At 47.3% G+C, this 21,392-nt stretch overlaps 1 protein-coding gene across 4 annotated transcripts in view; it reads right to left on the minus strand.

Annotated features, from left to right (window-relative positions):
• The window catches only part of ankrd6b (ankyrin repeat domain 6b), a 79,225-nt gene that overhangs the window by 29,966 nt on the left and 27,867 nt on the right, over positions 1-21,392 (minus strand). For 2 of the 4 annotated variants that reach the window (XM_085246583.1, XM_085246582.1), the window contains exon 3: positions 13,890-13,988. In XM_085246583.1, coding sequence (XP_085102709.1) covers positions 13,890-13,988 — 99 coding nt within the window. Of the gene's footprint in view, positions 1-13,455; positions 13,989-21,392 lie in introns of all 4 variants that reach the window. The other 2 variants (XM_085246581.1, XM_085246580.1) reach the window with 1 other exon arrangement.

A 21,392-nucleotide genomic window follows, 5' to 3' on the forward strand; every position in this document is an offset into this window, starting at 1 on the left:
GGTCAGCATTCCTCCTGTAGTCCACGATGAGCTCCTTGGTCTTCTCGGTGTTAAGCAGCAGGTTGTTTCTGTCGCACCACTCAGCCAGACAATCCACCTCCTCCCTGTAGGCGGCCTCATCATTGTCACTGATGAGGCCAATCACTGTGGTGTCATCTGCAAACTTAATGATGGTGTTGGAACCATCAGCAGGTCTGCAGTCGTGGGTGAAGAGGGAGTAGAGGAAAGGGCTCATCACACAGCCTTGTGGTACACCGGTGTTCATCGTGATTGTAGATGAGCAGCGGTTATCCAGCCGGACATGTTGGGGGCAGTTGGTCAGGAAGTCCAGTAACCATTTGCAGATGAGGGAACTGATGCCCAGGTCTGTCAGTTTCCTGATGAGTTGTGAGGGGTGGATTGTATTGAATGCTGAACTGAAGTCTATAAACAGCATTCTGGCGTAGGTGTTGTTGTTGTCCAGGTGTGAGAGGACAGAGTGCAGTGCGATGGAGACTGCACACACATTTTTATAAACACACACACAAAGTAACTCCACCAGAGTGCCTATTTCGGGTCACTTTTGCCAGTCCAAGCCCGGGTAAAGGAGCAGGGTTGGAATTGTGACATTAAAAAAACAACAATTGCTAAAAGAAATTTAATTTGTAGTTCTAAATAAACTCTAAATGCATTTAGGACATTTTTTACTCACTTTATGTCTCTTCCACGATGTTATTTCTCTCTCCAACAACATAGGTTACAATTAGATTAGCATGACCAATTATGCAAATTAGGCGATGACGTCATTTAGCGACTTCTAGCGACTTTTAGGACAACCAATAGCGATTTTCCTTACTGAGGAGTTGGCAACACTGTGGAGAGGGTCGTGCCAGTGGAGAGGTAATGCGTTGCTTAAGCTGCGACACATGGAAAACAGGGTGGACCTTCATTGTGGGTGGGAGACGTAAACAATAAGTGACCGGATTGATTCTGCCGTGATTTAATACGGGCCAATAAACCTGCGAGTGAGCTTCTTGGCTTCAGTACGGAGTTTCAGGTGTCTCGTGGAGAGCCAGACCCAGTACCCTGGTTGAAATGAATGGCCTGGCCGGTGTCGGCAGCGATGTTGTTTGGTGTATTGAGCATTGCATCAAGAAATAGCAGCCCATGCCTCGATCCAGGCCAGTCGACATCGACAGACCAACCGCTGGGCTGCAGGTACTTAAACCTCTGCCTCCTGGTGATCAAAGATAGGAGGGTGAAAGCCATGATAAATTTCGAAGGGAGAGAGACCGGTAGAGAAAAAGATGTAGAGGTTGTGAGACAGCTCTGTCTACAACAGCTGGGCCAAAGAGACGGTTGGGTGGAGATGAATCATCTCAAAAAGCGTCCCAGTTGTTGGGCGGCCCCTTCCGCCTGCCCATTAGACTAAGGGTGGTAGCCAGACCTGAGACTGGAAGAGGCCCCAATCAGACTGCAGAAGACCTTCCAGAAACTAGCGGTGAATCGGGGTCCCCTATCAGAAACGTTAGCTCAGGATGAGAGGAGAGGATGCAGCAGAGACCACGAGAAACTGGATCTACTCCTAGTGGTCCCGATGGACATGCGAACTGGTTGGGTCTGGAACTGAATGGGGTAGGGTTGGAGACGGTGTCCGTCTACCAAGTGACAGGAATAAATGGTTAATTGGGGTTAGCGAAATGTGGAGTTGAGAAGCTAGATTCAGGTCGATGAAGTTTTCAGCCGCTCCTGAGTCCATGAGAGCCTCAAGAGGGAACTGTTTTTGTTTCAGGTGAAACGTTACCTTAATAGAATAGAATAGAATAGAATAGAATAGAATAGAATAGCCTTTATTGTCATTGTACAGAGTACAACGAAATTGGAGTGCCACTCCCTTGGTGCAAGTTTCAATAATAAATATAAATGTAAAATATAAAAAGTACAAAAAAAACAATCGTAAGTACTCAAACAATAGTATGTACAATATATACAGGATAGCAGCATTAATATAATGACAGTATGAATAGCAGCATAATATAATGACAGTGACGGTATGGAATAGGTTCAATTGTTTTTGTGCTTATTTACTACGGTGATAGCTCTGGGAAAGAAGCTATCCCTGAATCTGTTTGTCCTGGTTTTATGTGACCTGTACCGTCGGCCTGACGGTAATAGTTCAAACAGTTGGTTGCTGGGGTGAGAGTGGTCCTTGATGATATTGCCAGCTCTGCTGAGGTACCGAGAGTTTGCAGTGACCTCCAGGCTGGGCAGAGAGCAGCCAGTGATCTTCTGGGCTGTGTTGATGACCCTCTGCAGTACTTTCCTGTCTGCAGCTGAGCACCCTGCATACCATGTTGTTATGCCGTACGTTAGGATGCTCTCTATGGTGGCTCTGTAAAATGTCACCAGCAGCCTCTCCTCCAGGTTGTTCCTCCTGAGCACTCTCAGAAAGTGGAGACGCTGCTGGGCCTTTTTAACCACCGCTGTAGTATCTGCAGTCCAGGAGAGGTCATCAGATATCTGCACGCCCAGAAACCTCATGGAGTGTACCCTCTCCACACAGCTCCCGTGAATGTAAAGTGGGGCCGGGTCTGCTCTGCCCTTCCTGAAGTCCAAGATAAGTTCTTTAGTTTTCGTGGTGTTCAGTTGGAGGTTGTTAACTGAACACCACTCAGTCAGTCTGTTGACCTCATCTCTGTAGTCCGACTCATCCCCCGTTGAGATGAGTCCAACCACTGTGGTGTCATCCGCGAACTTTATGATGGTGTTTGAGAGATGGGTAGGGGAGCAGTCGGATGTGTAGAGCGTAAACAGGAGGAGACTCAAAACACATCCTTGTGGAGACCCGGTGCTGAGTGTGATGGTGCTGGACCGGTGGGGGCCGAGTCTGACAGACTGTGGTCTATTTGTCAGGAAGTCCTTGATCCAGAGGCAGATGGGGGTGGAGAGTCCCAGGTGAGACAGTTTCTGGACCAGGATCTCCGGGATGATATGATTGAATGCTGAGCTGAAGTCCAGAAAGAGCATTCTCACATAGCTTCCTCGGTGCTCCAGGTGACTCAGCGCAGTGTGGAGCGCTATGGTGATAGCATCCTCGGTGGAACGATTTGTCCTGTAGGCAAATTGGTGGGGGTCCAGAGTGGGAGGCAGACCGGCCCTGATGTGCTGACAGACCAGTCTCTCAAAGCACTTCATCACTACAGGCGTAAGTGCAACAGGCCTGTAGTCATTTGGGCTGGCCACAGCTGTCTTCTTGGCGATGGGGATGATGGTGGAGGTTTTGAGGCAGGGCGGGACGGTGTTTGATGACAAGGAAAGGTTGAAGATTTTAGTGAAGACTCCGGTCAGTTCGTCAGCACATGCTCTGAGAACCTTTCCATGTATTCCATCAGGACCTGCCGCCTTCCTGGGATTCACTGACCTTAGAACACACCTCACTTGGTGCTCCCTAAGTGTTAGTGTGCCAGTGCTGGGGGCGGGTGGAAGTGGTGTGGCAGCTGAGGGCTTGGTCGTCTCAAAGCGGGCGAAGACACGGTTTAGATCCTCAGCCAGTGAGGCATCAGTCCTAGATGTTGCCTGGTTATTGCTTCTGTAGTTGGTAATGTGATTGATCCCCTGCCACATTTTTCTGGGGTCGTTGTCAGCAAAGTGATCTTCAATCCTCCTCCTATAGGCAGCCTTAGCTTTCCTGATGCCTCTACTCAGGTCTGCCCTGGCCGCCCTATACGCAGCCCTGTCCCCTGACTTGAAGGCAGTGTTGCGGCTTTTTAGGAGGGATTGCACTTCGCTATTCATCCAGGGTTTTTGATTTGGAAACACCCTGACCCTTTTGTTGACGGTGACATTGTCAACACAGTTCCTGATGTACGAGAGTACAGTGTCCGTATACTCCTGGAGGTTGTGGCTGGAGAATAAATCCCATACAGTTGTTGAGAAGCAGTCCTGCAGTTGAGAAAGGGCTCCTTCAGGCCAGGTTTTTATTGTCTTTGTCTGGGGCTTTGTTTTTCTCAGCAGGGGGGTGTAGGTGGGGGTGAGGGACATGCAGAGGTGGTCAGATCCAGCCAGGTGGGGGAGGGGTGTCGCTCTGAAAGCATGCCTGATGTTTGAATAGACATGGTCCAAAGTGTGTTCTCCTCTCGTAGCAAAGTCCACAAACTGGACAAATTTAGGAAGCACAGTCTTTAGGCACGCTTTGTTAAAGTTGCCGGTGACAATAAAAACCCCATCGGGGTGGGCAAGCTGTTGTTTGTTTATGGTGTTGAGCAAGAGGCTGAGAGCCGTGCTAACGTTAGCATCCGGCGGTATATAAACAGCTATCACAATAACTACTGTAAACTCCCTCGGGATGTAAAAAGGTCTGCACGAGACTGCCAGAACCTCCAAATCAGGAGAACAGTGTGTGTGAATGATCCTGCTGTTACAACACCACTCGTTATGCACGTAAACACATAGCCCCCCTCCTCTGCTTTTACCTGAGTTGCTGTTTCTGTCATGCCGGTGTAGCGTGCGGCCTGCTAACTCGACTGCAGCGTCGGGAATCAGCGGGTGAAGCCACGTCTCCGTAATAAGAATAATGCTGCAGTTACGTGCAAAGCTTGTGTTGGCTATCTGTAGCTCCAATTCGTCAAGTTTGTGGGTGATGGATCTGGCGTTCGATAGGAAAAGGCTCGGAAGTGCTGGCCGGTGTGGATGTTTGCGTAGCCTAGCGTCTGAGCCCGACCGGCATCCCCTCTTCTGCTTTCTTTCCCTCCGTCGCCTTCTACGCTTGCTGGGCGGGCAGACCATCCACGGTGACCCTGGCGGTCTCGCTATCTCCACCAGGATGTTGTGTGTTCGCTGATAGTCGCCAGAAACAGACAAACTATATTTAGGTCAATTAGGTTCTGGCGACTGTAAGAGATGGCGGCGTTGCAAACATTCAAAAATATCCACATTAAAAGTAAAAACGAGCACCAAACTGGAGAGCTAAGAGCCGCTGCACCCGTGCGCGCCGCCATCTTGTCTGGTATTAAGCTGGAAATGGGAGGGGTCTGAGAAACAGGAGGAGCCAAGTGGGACTCCCCCACAGTCTACCTGGCCACATTGTTTCCCAGACCTAGAGGACACTGGGGGCAGCAATGTTGGGCCAACCCAGAGTAAGCACAAAGGCCTTCAGGCAAGCATATATTTCTCTCCACTTTGGATAGCCTGCCCAGCTGCATAGGCTCCTCGGTGGAAAAATTGCTGGTATTAGCAGCTACTCCTTCAGAGGAGGGGGGAGGCGGCGGAGGAATATCTCTCTGAGACTGGGGTTTATAGACCCGAGGAGTGTGACGAGGTGGTGACATAACTCGATGATCAATTTTCAAGGGGAGATCTACAGTCTCGTCCAGAGTCTGCCATCTCCTCTCAGATGTAATCCAGCAATCCCGCCATAAAAAATGACTGGAGAGCAGCATCTCCCCAGTTTAACTTAGCAGCCAAAGTACGGAACTCTGACAGGAAATGACACAATAATTGATTACCCTGACATAAATTAAGTAGATGAGACCCCACCTCCACTTCACTGCAAGGGGGACCCTCCATGAACAGGGCATAATCATTGTAAGCTGGAGACTTGCCATTGTAAATGGCAGATGGCCTGGCCTCTCCCGTCACCTGACCTAAACCCAATCGAGATGGCTTGAGATGAGATGGACTGCAGAGTGAAGGCAAAAGGACCAAGAAGTGCTCAGGATTTCTGGGAACTCCTTCAAGACTGGAAAACCATTTCAGGTGACTACATCAAGTTTATTGAGAGAATGCTAAGAGTGTGTAAAGCAGTAATCAAAGCAAAGGGTGGCTATTTTGATATATATATATATAAAAAACCACCCAGCACGCCCCTGCGGGCGGTTTATCCTTCAAGCTCGGGTCCTCTACCAGAGGCCTGGGAGCTTGAGGGTCCTGCGCAGTATCTTAGCTGTTCCCAGGACTGCGCTCTTCTGGACAGAGATCTCCGATGTTATTCCCGGGATCTGCTGGAGCCACTCGCCTAGCTTGGGAGTCACCGCACCTAGTGCTCCGATTACCACGGGGACCACCGTTACCTTCACCCTCCACATCCTCTCGAGCTCTTCTCTGAGCCCTTGGTATTTCTCCAGCTTCTCGTGTTCCTTCTTCCTGATATTGCTGTCATTCGGAACCACTACATCGATCACTACGGCCGTCTTCTTCTGTTTGTCTACCACCACTATGTCCGGTTGGTTAGCCACCACCATTTTGTCCGTCTGTATCTGGAAGTCCCACAGGATCTTAGCTCGGTCATTCTCCACCACCCTTGGGGGCATCTCCCATTTTGACCTCGGGACTTCCAGATTATACTCGGCACAGATGTTCCTGTAAACTATGCCGGCCACTTGGTTATGGCGTTCCATGTATGCCTTGCCTGGTAGCATCTTGCACCCTGCTGTTATGTGCTGGATTGTCTCTGGGGCATCTTTACACAGCCTGCACCTGGGGTCTTGCCTGGTGTGATAGACCCCAGCCTCTATGGATCTTGTGCTCAGAGCTTGTTCTTGTGCTGCCATGATTAGTGCCTCTGTGCTGTCTTTCAGTCCAGCTTTGTCCAGCCACTGGTAGGATTTCTGGATATCAGCCACCTCCTCTATCTGCCGGTGGTACATACCGTGCAGGGGTCTGTCCTTCCATGATGGTTCCTCGTCTCCCTCCTCTTTCTTGGGTTTCTGCTGCCTGAGGTATTCACTGAGCACTCGGTCAGTTGGGGCCATCTTCCCAATGTATTCTTGGATGTTCGTTGTCTCATCCTGGACTGTGGTGCTGACACTCACCAGTCCCCGGCCCCCTTCCTTCCGCTTAGCGTACAGCCTCAGGGTGCTGGACTTGGGGTGAAACCCTCCATGCATGGTAAGGAGCTTTCTTGTCTTTATGTCAGTGGCTTCTATCTCCTCCTTTGGCCAGCCTATTATCCCAGCAGGGTACCTGATCATGGGCAGGGCGTACGTGTTGATGGCCCGGATCTTGTTCTTACCATTCAGCTGACTCCTCAGGACTTGCCTGACCTTCTGCAGGTACTTGGTGGTTGCAGCTTTTCTAGCGGCTTCTTCATGGTTCCCATTCGCCTGCGGGATCCCCAGGTACTTGTAACTGTCCTCTATGTCTGCAATGTTGCCTTCTGGTAGTTCAATCCCCTCAGTTCTGACTACCTTCCCTCTCTTTGTTACCATCCGACTACACTTCTCCAGTCCGAATGACATTCCAATGTCATTGCTGTATAGCCTGGTAGTGTGGATCAGTGAATCGATGTCTCGTTCACTCTTGGCATACAGCTTGATGTCATCCATGTACAGGAGGTGGCTGACAACTGCTTCGTTCCCTAGTCGGTATCCGTAGCCAGTCTTGTTAATGATCTCGATGAGGGGGTTCAGGCCTATGCAGAACAGCAGTGGGGACAGAACATCTCCTTGGTAGATCCCGCACTTGATGGTGACTTGTGCTATGGGCTTGGAGTTGGCCTCTAGTGTTGTACGCCACATCCCCATTGAGTTCCTGATGAAGGCTCTTAGGGTCCCATTGATCTTGTAAAATTCTAGGCATTCCAGTATCCAGCTGTGGGGCATTGAGTCATAGGCCTTCTTGTAATCAATCCAGGCAGTGCACAGGTTGGTCAGTCTGGTCTTGCAGTCTCGGCTGACTGTTCTGTCTACCAGTAGCTGGTGTTTTGCGCCTCTGGTATTCTTGCCAATCCCTTTCGGTGTCCCGCTCATGTATTGACCCATGTGCCTGTTCATCTTAGCCGATATGATGCCTGACAGGAGCTTCCATGTAGTACTGAGGCAGGTTATTGGTCGGTAGTTGGAGGGGACTGGTCCCTTCTTGGGGTCCTTGGGGATCAGGACCGTCCGACCTTCGGTTAGCCATTCCGGGTGTCTCTCGTTAACTAGCAGCTGGTTCATTTGTGCTGCCAGACGCTCGTGGAGTGCAGTCAGCTTCTTTAGCCAGTAGGCGTGAACCATGTCGGGCCCTGGTGCTGTCCAACTCTTCATACTGGAGACCCTTTCTTGGATATCTGCCACTGTGATGGTTACTGGACCCTGTTCAGGGAGGTCACTGTGGTCTGCCCTCAGATCCACTAGCCACTGAGCATTGCCGTTATGGGTTGCGTCCTTCTCCCATATGCTCTTCCAGTATTGCTCCGTCTCCAGCCGTGGTGGTGCTGTTCTCTTATTGTTCCCTTGCCACTGAGAGTACACCTTTGCTGGTTTATTCTCCTGCCTTCTATCTCTCTGGTGTACCTCCTCAAGCGGCTGGCCAAGGCTATGAGTCTTTGCTTGGCAGTTTCCAAGGCCTCAGGTATGGACAGCTTGACGTATTTCTTATGCACCTTCTTTGTCGCACCTTTCTGCAATTCCGTTAGTTGGCTAACCTCCCTCCGTGCTACTTTGATCTTGCCCTCTAGCCTCCTTCTCCATGGAGGGTACTGCCCCTTGTGGCTGTTCAACTTGTAGCCAAGCATCTCACTGATCACTGCTGCCGTATTGTAGATCAGCTTGTTAGTGTCGGTAATCGTGGTTGTAGGTATCGTCCGTAGTGCTGCATTAACATCATCTAGCAGACCTTCTGAGGGTACTTCACGTAATCTTGGTAACCGACTATGGGGGATACAGGTTTCAAGCTTACCTTCACCCTTCACATCTTCTCGAGCTCTTCTCTGAGCCCTTGGTATTTCTCGAGCTTCTCTCATTCCTTCTTCCTGATGTTGCTGTCATTCGGGACCGCTACATCGATCACTACCGCCGTCTTCTTCTGTTTGCCTACCACCACTATGTCTGCTTGGTTAGCCATCACCATTTGTCCATTTTTATCTGGAAGTCCCACAGGATCTTAGCTCGGTCATTCTCCAACACCCTTGGGGGAATCTCCCATTTTGACCTCGGAACTTCCAGGTTATACTTGGCACAGATGTTCCTGTACACTATGCTGGTCACTTGGTTATGGCGTTCCATGTATGCCTTGCCTGGTAGCATCTTGCACCCTGCTGTTATGTGCTGGATTGTCTCGGGGGCATCTTTACACACCCTGCACCTGGGGTCTTGCCTGGTGTGATAGACCCAAGCCTCTGTGGATCTTGTGCTCAGAGCTTGTTCCTGTGCTGCCATGATTAGTGCCTCTTTGTTGTCTTTAAGTCCAGCTTTGTCCAGCCACTGGTAGGATTTCTGGATATCAGCCACCTCCTCTATCTGCCGGTGGTACATACTATGCAGGGGTCTGTCCTTCCATGATGATTCTTCGCCTTCCTCCTCTTTTTTGGGTTTCTGCTGCCTGAGGTATTCACTGAGCACGCTGTCAGTTGGGGCCATCTTCGTGATGTATTCGTGGATGTTCGTTGTCTCATCCTGTACTGTGGTGCTGACACTCACCAATCCCTGGCCTCCTTCCTTCCGCTTGGGGTGAAACCCTCCATGCATGGTCAGGAGCTTTTTTGTCTTGATATCAGTGGCTTCTATCTCCTCCTTTAGCCAGCTTATTATCCCAGCCGGGTACCTGATCACGGGCAGGGCGTAGGTGTTGATAGCCCAGATCTTGTTCTTACCGTTCAGCTGACTCCCCAGGACTTGCCTGACCCTTGGCAGGTACCTGGTGGTTGCAGCTTTCCTAGCAGCCTCTTCATGGTTTCCATTTCCCTGTGGGATGCCCAGGTACTTGTAGCTGTCCTCTATGTCTGCAATGTTGCCTTCTGGTAGTTCAATCCCCTCAGTTCTGACTACCTTCCCTCTCTTTGTTATCATCCGACTACACTTTTCCAGTCCGAACGACATTCTGATGTCATTGCTGTATATCCTGGTGGTGTGGATCAGTGAATCAATGTCTCGTTCACTCTTGGCATACAGCTTGATGTCATCCATGTACAGGAGGTGGCTGACAACTATTCCATTCTGTAGTCGGGATGTTGCAAAAAACAGCAAGTTGAAGGTACAATTCCTTGAGTTATGAAATTTCCTGTCTGAACATCCTTGACATTTTGAGCCAGCTGGTTGAGTGTAAATTAGCAAATTAGCTAGCTACTTAAAAACAAGAGATATTTCAGTTTAAACTTGCAGGTTATTAAAAAAAATGCCAGCACAGCAGTAACACGTACCAGCCACTCCGGATTGCTATGGAAACCTAGCCTCCAGTCCTGCCTGCAACGTTGACACCTTCCTACCAGATGTGCTGAACAACTTCTATGCACGGTTTGACGCTCAGTGACGTGTTGGCAAGGAAGTCCACCCGCTCCTCACAACAACCAGATTCTGTATGTGACCTCGCCTGATGTGAGAAAAACTCTTTAAAAAGTTAACCTACTGAAGACTGCTGCGCCAGATAAAATCCCTGGGAGAGTGCTCAGAGAATGTGCAGACCAGCTGACAGATGTCCTCACTGATATCGTCAACCTCTCTCTGAGCACTGCTGTCATCTCAACGTGCCTCAAGGCAAACCCCCTTCGTTCCTGTGTCAAAAAAGTACCCAGTGTCCCCAGTGTCCTGCCTCAATGACTATCTTCCCGTTGCACTCATACCCATCATGATAAAGTGCTTTGAGAGGCTCATCATGAGGGACATTAAGACCCTGCTGCCAACCACACTGGACCCACTGCAGGTTACACTGCACCACCTTACAACTTGCCCTCACCCACCAGGACAATAAAGACACATATGTGCGAATGCTGTTCATAGATTTCAGTTCAGCATTCAACACAATAATTCCTCAGCATTGGAAAACTGAGCCTGCTGGGCCTGAAAACCTCCCTCTCCATCTGGATCCTGGTCTTTCTGACGTAGGCTCACGTGTTGCAATCGTGGCTCAAGAGTTGGCAGTTCGTCTTGTAATCGGAAGGTTGCCGGTTCGAGCCCCAGCTCCGACAGTCTCGGTCGTTGTGTCCTTGGGCAAGACACTTCACCCATTGCCTACTGGTGGTGGTCAGAGGGCCCGGTGGCGCCAGTGTCCGGCAGCCTTGCCTCTGTCAGTGCGCCCCAGGGGAGCTGTGGCTACAATGTAGCTTGCCATCACCAGTGTGTGAATGTGTGTGTGAATTGGTGGATCACTGAATGTAGTGTAAAGCGCTTTGGGGTCCTTAGGGACTAAGTAAAGCGCTATACAAATACAGGCCATTTACCATTTAGTGACGTCAGACAGTCCGGATCAGTAACAGCATCTCCAACACCGCCAAACTGAGCACTGGAGCCCCTCAGGGCTGTATGCTTAGCCCACTAACCGCTAACTCACGACTGTGCACCAATGCACAGTTCAAACCAGATCAATGATGACCCGACTGTGGTGTGTCTTATCAGCAAGAACAATGAGTCAGCATATAGAGACAGGGTGCAACAGCGGACTGGTTTAGCATCATCAACCTGTCTCTTAACATGGACAAAATAAAAGAGATGGTTGTGGGCAGTTTAGCATGTGTGCACATGCCATACGGCTAAGAGTGGCTGGCTTGGGTTTGAATCCGACCGCATGACATCCGACCCTCTCTCTCTCCCTCCACGTTCTTGCTCTTAGTTTATTGTCTCTGTCAATAAAGGTGAAAAAGGCCCAAAAACTAATAGATGGTTGTTAAGATCACTGTCCACTTTACATCGATGGATCCTCTGTGGAAATCGGCAAGAGCACCAAATTCCTTGGTGTTCACCTGGCAGAGAACCTCTCTCCTCCTGGTCAAAAATTGTATTGTGCATGTTCCTGGGTATCAGTATCAAATTTGAAATTCTAACCCTGAAATTCAAACAACCCTAGTTCCAACTAAGGTTCTTTTTTTAGGGGGGTCTTTTTGTGTGCTTTTTTTTTTAAATATTAGAGCAGAGGGTGGGAAGACACAGCAAAAGTCCACAGGTTGGACTTGAACCAGGGACAACTGAACTACACCAGCACTCTAGGTCCTACTAATGTTTCTAACCACATCCACCCATCCACATTAAGGGGACGGCTGTGGAGCGTGTGAGCAGCTTCAAGTTCCTGGGAGTCCACATCTCCGAGGATCTCACCTGGACGACCAACTGCTCCAAGCTGGTCAAGAAGGCTCACCAGCGCCTCTTCTTCTTGAGGACTCTGAGGAAGAACCACCTGTCCTCAGACATCCTGGTGAACTTCTATCGTTGCACCATCGAGAGCATCCTGACCAACTGTATAACAGTCTGGTACGGGAACTGCTCTGCCTCGGACCGGAAGGCGTTGCAGAGGGTCGTGAAAACTGCCCAGCGCATCGCCGGAGCACCACTTCCTGCCATAAAAGATATCTACAGGAAGCGGTGTCTGAAAAGGGCTGGGAAAATCATCAAAGACCCCAGTCACCCATCACATGGACTCTTCACCCTCCTGCCCTCTGGGAGGCGCCACAGGAGCCTCCGGACTAAGACCACCAGGTACCGGAACAGCTTCTTCCCCACAGCTGTCAGACTCCTGAACTCTGCCTCCTGACATCTGACCCACGTTAAACTCATGGACTGAACATACACACACCCACAATGGACAACTGTACCCTCAAACACATAATAATAACATGGAGTGAACCACCACTCACAACCACTAGCACTTTATATAGCCTCTGTAGAAACTATCTACACCCTCACTTATCTTAACTGCACTACTGTATAGCTCTGTGTAAATAATCATTCTGTACATTCAATAATCTTTAATCCTACAACTGTTTACAACTTGCATAGTTCCCATTTCTGTATAGCTGTATATCTCAGATTTCTGTAAAGTTATTTATTTCATATTCTGTATAGTTTTTCATATTTATATCCTGTTCATAGCCTGCACATAGCTTGTACTCACTACAGCCTGTACATACTTAGTTATAGAATATTCACAACATACTTCATACCGTGTACATTATAACATACCATAATAGACCCATTTCTGTAATATACTTACATATCTATACTATTGCTAATATATATTGTAATATACCTATATCACTAAAGCACTTCTGGATGGATGCAAACTGCATTTCGTTGCCCTGTACCTGTGCATGTGCAATGACAATAAAGTTGAATTCTATTCTATTCTAATTCTAATGTTTACATTTTTGTATATTCCTAAGGGTAATGAGTTATTCCTGACTATGTCAGTAATGGTTTTAATATGGTGCAGTTATAGCAACCACAGATAATGTTGTTTAGCCACAGTTTGTCCAGTGTGGTTCATGTGATGAAATGAAAGTAGTCGAGTCCCAGTAAAAGTTTCCACACTTAAGATCAGCCGTAAGTGGAATGCTGGCCATAGAGAAGATTAGCAGTGAGTGACATGACAGTAGTAGTAGTTTGACATCAGAGCACAAAAAGAAAAAAAAGAGTAATGACTTCCATGAGATAAAGAACACGAGGGAGAGGCAAAGAACAGGGTCAATCCACACTAGAACGAAGCTGAGCAGTGGTTGAGTAGTAGCAGTGTTCAGGGAAAGATGGGGGGGTACAGATTTTTGTTGAATCAGTAGGACCAGATTTGGCTAACCTCTTTCAATTTCCCTGATCCTCCATGCTCTTTCTTAGCCTTTCTCCAATGGCTTCTCCCTTCTTCCTCATCGTCCTTTTCCTTCTTTCTCAGTCTGCATCTCTTGCTCCCCCCAGTGTTGGAGGCTGTACTGCAACCTGCTGCAGAGCTCATTGACCACAGAGAGTGAATTTGGCAATACCAGAGATCTGGGTTATCACTGTCTGTGGGGAAGATGGACTTGCATGCTGAAGGAAGACCCATCAGTGGGCAGACCAGAGAGTCCCATTCAAGGCCACTGGGGGCCATCAAACTACAGTTATGTTTGTGTAAAAAGCTGAATTAAAAAAAATTATTGAGAAGCAAAAAGAGAAGCAGCTATTGGTGACGACATGCTTAGGACTGCGGTAAGAGCTGGAACTGGACAGAAGAATGACAGACTTGAATCTACTCACATCGTCTTGGATGTCCAGGTTGCAGCCAGCTTTGAGCAGGACACGAACAACATCAATATGGCCTTTGTAGGCAGCCAAGTGTAAGGGACTTCTGCCATACTATGGACATAAAACAAACAGTAAGACAACATCAGAGTGCACATAAGATTATCACTGGAGAGTCAACTGAAAACCCAATTCTCAGTCCATGCTTTAAAAGTATAGTACACATTTTGCACAGAAAATAAACAGTGCATTACAGTGTGTTTCTCCCCAATATAAGGACCCTCAAATATGAATGTTATTGTATACATTTAGACAGTAGAATCCATATTTTTGCTGTATATATGTATATGTACTGTCAATCTGTGGCACAGTACCAAAACAAAGGAGGTCTGGATCAGCTCACTGTTTAAAAAAGCCATAATCTCTGATCCTATGGGTATTATCCAGTAGGCAGTGTAGAGCTCAGGTGGAGCCAATGGGTGAGGGGACCCGCCCAGAGCTGATTACCTTTCTCCTCCGAGTGTCTACCCCACTGCCTCTGATAAAAGCCGCCCCCAAGTAGCCTTGCAGTCCCAGCATTCATGAGCCACACCCGTTAAAGGAAACTCCCCTCTAGATCCCTCGAAGTCCCTAAAAGTCTGTTACTTTTAGGCTAGAGTAGTAAGAGCTGTTTATACTTATGTCCACCACTTTGACTTTTTAAATGTTCAATATTTTATTAAAGCAATTAACAGGAGCAAAGCAGAATCAAATAATAATAACAAAAACAAAACTATTAAAAAATAAAATAAAACAAAACAATAATCAAAGCATTTGAGTTATACTTTTCTATTTAATGCACTCTGACACGATGATTTTTTTTCTAATTTTCGAGAGGAGAGAGGTTGAGAAGAGACAAGTACATCCAGACCTGAAGATGCACTTATCTATGTTTTTGGTGTTGATAATAACAGTCCAATGGGAAACCACAGGAAAATAGAAGTTGTAATCTAGCAGGAAAACAATGGAAATCCTATTGCTGTTTCAGACTTATAATCTAACACAGCAAAAATGAGCAGAGAAAAAGCCAAAAAAAACACAAAATAGGTTTTTAAGTTCAGAGTTTGGACAGCGGTTAATTCCTCTGATGTCTCTGCTGGAATTTCAACTGTAAAATCCTAGATCCAAGAGTTAAAAGTTTGTCTTCTGAACTGCTCCTCTCGCAGAAGATAAAGAGTGTGAGTGAGAGGCCTGTTATTAAAATCCATCCATTCCTCTCCTGCTTATCCTTATCAGGGTCGCAGGAGACTATCCCAGCTACCAAATGGCAAGACAGATGGATAGATTGCCACTCTGTTGCAGGGCTAACACAGAGAGACAGGGAATCAGAGGAAGTCAGAGAACCCAAAGAGAACACACGCAAACTCCACATAGAAAGGCCCCAGCTAGATGGTAGAGTCAAACTTCCACCTTCTTGCTGTGAGGTAACAGTGCTATTCGTTATATAGTTTAAACTTAGACCTGATTATATTCTGATCAGTATTAAGCAATTAAGCACGGTTAACTGTCTGCGTAACCACACATAAATTATAGCCCCTTTTCTATTAGTACCTACTCGGCCGGGGCTCAAGCAATCCGAGCAGGTAATAAATGTGACGTGGTCAGATTGCATGCCACTGACTGGCTGGTCAGTGGCTCGTTCAAAAAATCAAAACCACAATTTTTGAAACTGGCAACGAGGGAAATGGCTCCAAAAAACACTGCCGTGTTCCCTGGAGTCTGATGAAAAGCCACAGCCCAAGCAGCAGGTATATCGTTAGCTTGATGTCCACCTTTGTCTCATATTAATTACATCACAGGACGTGCAGATGTGTTGCTATGATGACACAGGGTAGTACTGGGTTGTAATGGAAAACTAGTTGAGCTGAGTCGAGTTGTGTTGATCTGTGGCTAATCGATCCGGGTAGGTAATAATGAAAAAAGGGCTTATGATTCTGTTACAACACACTTAATACCATTTCTCTTAGAATCTCAGAATCACGTATAACGATAGGTTGGGACACAGTGCCTCTCCCTTAGAGATAGGGTGATAATTTCAGCCATCTGGGAAGGGCTCAGAGTAGAGCAGCTGCTCCCCCACATCGAAAGGACCCAGTTGAGGTGCTTCCAGCATTTCACAAGGATGCCTCCTGGGCGCCTTCTCAGTGAGGTGTTCCCGGCAAGTCCCACTGGGAAGAGACCCCGGGGCAGACCCACATTGGAGAGATTGCATGCTTGGAAACGCCTTGGTGTTCTCCCAGACAAACTGGAGGAGGTGGCAGGGGAGAGGGCCTTCCAAACATGAATGTTTGCTTCTGTTACTACCAGAGCCATAATTATCTTGGCCTGCCACTACCTCTTAGTTGCCTCCGGAGTCCCACAAGCCAACCTACCCTAATAGGAGTCCTTATTGGCTCATTTCAACTCAGGTGTAAACACACTCCTAAACCACAAGGAAAGTCTTCCCAGAAGCTTTGAAGCTGTTATAGGGAAAAGGGTAGGCCAATATGTGAAAGCAGATGAGTGAATACTTTTGGCAATATCGTGAACATTCTTGCAGACATGACACAGTTATGAATATAGATATAATGAAGGCAATGTGGGATAACACTTTGATGTTAACCTTACCATTTTCCAATAACAGCAAGCTAACACTGATGTTAGTTCAATGACTAATCCTGAAAATTTCAGCATATAGTAGCAGCTTAGTCAAACCATATACTAACGTTCACGGGCAACTGAATAGTGTCTGTAATTGATAAATCTGTTTCCTAGCAGAGGGGAGACGAGTTGCCCTGTTTATTTAGAGTAAGAAATGCATACTTTATTTGGAAAAGCATAGTGTGGACTCAGCTTTCGACCCAAGACATATATAAAGAATGAAGCACAGCCCTAAGGAAGCTGTGTCAGTGGAATCCATCTGGCTCTACAGCAGCTCAGCTGTGATAGTGTTAAACATCTGGATCCCTGCAGCTCAGTGCCAACTTCAACTCATTATGTTTAATTGAAACATGCAAACAGCGTTTTCTTAAATGCAAAAATTATATAAATAATCTCAAGTATAGTCAAATATCAACTACATAATCTAAACAAAGGCATAAAAATGTACCTTCAGTCTGTCTTTTTGGAAGGTTTTCTGAAATTAATAGCAGACATGTTTTGCGCTGAAAACATGTTATGAGCATGTACACATTAATTAATATTAATATTAATAATATTAATTCAGTGTCTAACCTAACAACCCTCAGGTCAGTGGCTCAGAGTTTAATGGTCCATGTATATGTAAAATGTACATGGACCAAGTACACCCCATCCACCCTTTAGACTCACCCCTGTTTGCTGCAGGTATCACTTCCATATACAATAGAATAGCTGCCGTCAGCCTTCAGTAAGCTGTATAATTTAACAAGTCTAGTATCAGACTAAGTTAACAGGTCATCTGCATCTGTTTTAATACAACTTCTGAAGGCTTACTGCAGATTATTGAATAATCACCCCATTAGAGCACTTTGCTCTCGGACTGCGGGCTTATAACCGCAGCTGGATAACCGCTGCTCATCTACCATCACGATGAACACCGGTGTACCACAAGGCTGTGTGATGAGCCCTTTCCTCTACTCCCTCTTCACCCACGACTGCAGACCTGCTGATGGTTCCAACACCATCATTAAGTTTGCAGATGACACCACGGTGATTGGCCTCATCAGTGACAACGATGAGGCCGCCTACAGGGAGGAGGTGGATCGCCTGGCTGAGTGGTGCGACAGAAACAACCTGCTGCTTAACACCGAGAAGACCAAGGAGCTCATCGTGGACTACAGGAGGAATGCTGACCCACATCCACCCATCCACATTAAGGGGACGGCTGTGGAGCGTGTGAGCAGCTTCAAGTTCCTGGGAGTCCACATCTCCGAGGATCTCACCTGGACGACCAACTGCTCCAAGCTGGTCAAGAAGGCTCACCAGCGCCTCTTCTTCTTGAGGACTCTGAGGAAGAACCACTTGTCCTCAGACATCCTGGTGAACTTCTATCGCTGCACCATCGAGAGCATCCTGACCAACTGTATAACAGTCTGGTACGGGAACTGCTCTGCCTTGGACCAGAAGGCGTTGCAGAGGGTCGTGAAAACTGCCCAGCGCATCGCCGGAGCACCACTTCCTGCCATAAAAGACATCTACAGGAAGCGGTGTCTGAAAAGGGCTGGGAAAATCATCAAAGACCCCAGTCACCCATCACATGGACTCTTCACCCTCCTGCCCTCTGGGAGGCGCCACAGGAGCCTCCGGACTAAGACCACCAGGTACCGGAACAGCTTCTTCCCCACAGCTGTCAGACTCCTGAACTCTGCCTCCTGACATCTGACCCACGTTAAACTCATGGACTGAACATACACACACCCACAATGGACAACTGTACCCTCAAACACACAATGATAACATGGACTGAACCACCACTCACAACCACTAGCACTTTATATAGCCTCTGTAGGAATTATATCTCACTTATCTTAACTGCACTACTGTATAGCTCTGTGTAAATAATCATTCTGTACATTCGATAATCTTTAATCCTACAACTGTTTACAACTTGCATAGTTCCCATTTCTGTATAGCTGTATATCCCAGATTCTGTAAAGTTATTTATTTCATATTCTGTATAGTTTTTCATATTTATATCCTGTTCATATCCTGTACATAGCTTGTACTCACTACAGCCTGTACATACTTATAGTTATAGAATATTCACAACATACTTCATACCGTGTACATTATAACATACCATAATAGACCCATTTCTGTAATATACTCACATATCTATATTATTGCTAATATATATCGTAATATATCTATATCACTAAAGCACTTCTGGATGGATGCAAACTGCATTTCGTTGCCCTGTACCTGTGCATGTGCAATGACAATAAAGTTGAATTCTATTCTATTCTATTCTATTACATGTGGTTCCTAGAGTATGAGCAGAATGAGAGACAGCGAGCCTTCAGTTTTCAGGCCCCTCTTCTGTTAAACCAGCTTCAATTCAATTCAATTCAATTTTATTTATATAGCGCCAAATCACAACAAAAGTCGCCTCAAGGCGCTTCACATTTGGATTCATCAGACAAAATAAACAGGAGAAGCTACAGAGTTTGCTTTTCTTCTCGTTGGAGTTTTTTGATCAGGTGTTTTGATGAAAGACTCCCGATAGCTTGTTCCCAGTAAAGGTTTTATTGGTGATTACAGGAATAAGTGCTGCTGTATTGGATGCTAGAAACACGTTTTCATTCACTCAACTTGAGCTAATCATCTTGGTAACAGCTCTGCCTCTTTACTCTTCGCAGTATGTAAACAGACTCCAGCTCCATGTTACACTATGCCAACGTCATCAGCACTGCTGCTGTTGTGCTATCAGTGTTTTTGTTTTGTGTTTGGTTATGTGGGCTTAACATTGTCAGACTTTTTATTCACTTGCTGCTCCTAAATATTTATATTGAAGGTCTGTTTTTAGGTGCAAATGTAGGTGAAATGTTCATGATTGTTAAACAAATCGATGCACTACAGAGCCATGTGTTAAACTATGCATCAAAGCAAAACATTTGTGTCCAATTTTTTTTAAATCAAAATATTCTAATTACTTGATGAATTGTTATAGTCCTACCCAAGACAGAACCACCATGAGCACTTGCTGCTTTGTATTTTCTCAGTCTCAAAGGAATACCATGATCTACATGGAACCAAGATGGCGCCGCGTATGGTCGCCCTGGTGCTTCAGTGCGTTACTTTTGTTTTGTTTTTGTGCATTTCTTCTGTGTCTGGGCACTCCTCTGGATACTCGTACACCAGAGAAGAGCTCCTTAACTACAGGACTACAACGCCTGTGGATTTATTTCCAATATTTGTCGCATCTGCGGCAGATTTACTGCTGACTCTGACCAGGAAAGCGAGACGCCGAAAGAGAGGGAAGCGAGCCGGCGCACTCGTGCGTTTGAGGAGACGCGGACTGCGAACTGCTCTTCCTGGGATCTTCCTTTCTAATGTACGCTCACTCGGGAATAAGATTGACGAACTGGCCCTGATGAGAAGCATGAACAGAGACTTTGCCTCCTCCTGTGTCTTATGTTTTACGGAGTCGTGGCTCAGTGAGAACATCCCAGACTGCGCGCTCAAGCTGGAGGGCTTCCATCTGCTGCGCGCGGACCGGCAGGCCGCTCTCTCCGGTAAGTCCAAAGGTGGAGGTCTCTGCTTCTACATCAATAGTGGCTGGTGCACAGATGTAACAGTGATTGCTCAGCACTGCTCTTCCTCTCTGGAATATCTTTTTATCCACTGCAAATCGTTTTATTCTCCGCGGGAGTTTGCTTCATTCATCCTGGCCGCTGTTTACATCCCGCCAGACGCAGATGCGCAGGCAGCTCAGTGCGCACTCGCGGAGCAGATACTGCACATGGAGCGGACATTCCCGGACTCTCTCATCATTGCTCTTGGGGACTTTAACAAAGCCAATCTGAGCCATGAGCTTCCCAAATACAAGCAGTATATTAAATGCCCGACCAGAGAGGAGAGGACATTAGACCACTGTTACAGCACGATCAGCGGGGCCTATCGCACGGTGCCCCGCGCTTCACTCGGACTTTCTGACCACGTTATGATCCACCTAATCCCCGCGTACAGACAGAGGCTGAAGCTCTCCAAACCTGTCGTGAGGACTAAAAAACTGTGGAGCAACGAGGCTGTGGAGGAGCTTCGCACGTGTTTGGAGTCTACAGACTGGGACACAATGAAGGCTGCTTCTAACAGCTTGGACGAGTTTACGGACACTGTCACCTCCTATATCCACTCCTGTGAGGACAGCATTGTGCCATCACGCACCAGGGTGAGTTATAACAATGACAAACCCTGGTTTACTCCTAAACTCAAAAAGCTGTGGCTGGAAAAGAGAAAGGCGTTCAGAAGCGGAGACAGGGACTGCTACAGAGAGGCCAAGTACAAGTTCACTAAAGAAGTGGACATTGCTAAACATCAGCACTCTGAGAAGATGCAGCAGCAGATCTCAGAGAATGACTCGGCCTCTGTGTGGAAAGGTTTTAGGAATATCACAAACTACAAGCCTAAAACCCCCCACTCCACTGATGACTTGCTCTTAGCCAACACCCTTAACGACTTCTACTGCCGTTTTGACGAGCCATCAGGCAGCCTTCACACCTCCAACGGCCCCAACAATAGAGGCACTTTGGACACTAATTCCCCCACCTCTCCCCCCTCCATAGAGCCATCACCACCTTCAAACTGTTCACCTACAACACCCCCCTCCTCACCCCACACAAAAGAGGATTTCACACCACCTCCTCCCACCACAACTCTTCATATTCATGAAGCAGATGTGAGGAAGCAGTTTAAGAACCTGAATGCTCGGAAAGCTCCCGGCCCAGACGGCGTGTCTCCTGCCACCCTCAGACACTGTGCAAACGAGCTGGCCCCAGTGTTTTCTGGCATTTTCAACTC

Source organism: Mchenga conophoros, linkage group LG15, assembly GCF_057382185.1.
Source record: "Mchenga conophoros isolate Kocher_MC1m ecotype Shallow Benthic linkage group LG15, M_conophoros_male_GT1.1, whole genome shotgun sequence".
Classification (NCBI taxonomy): Eukaryota; Metazoa; Chordata; class Actinopteri; order Cichliformes; family Cichlidae; genus Mchenga; species Mchenga conophoros.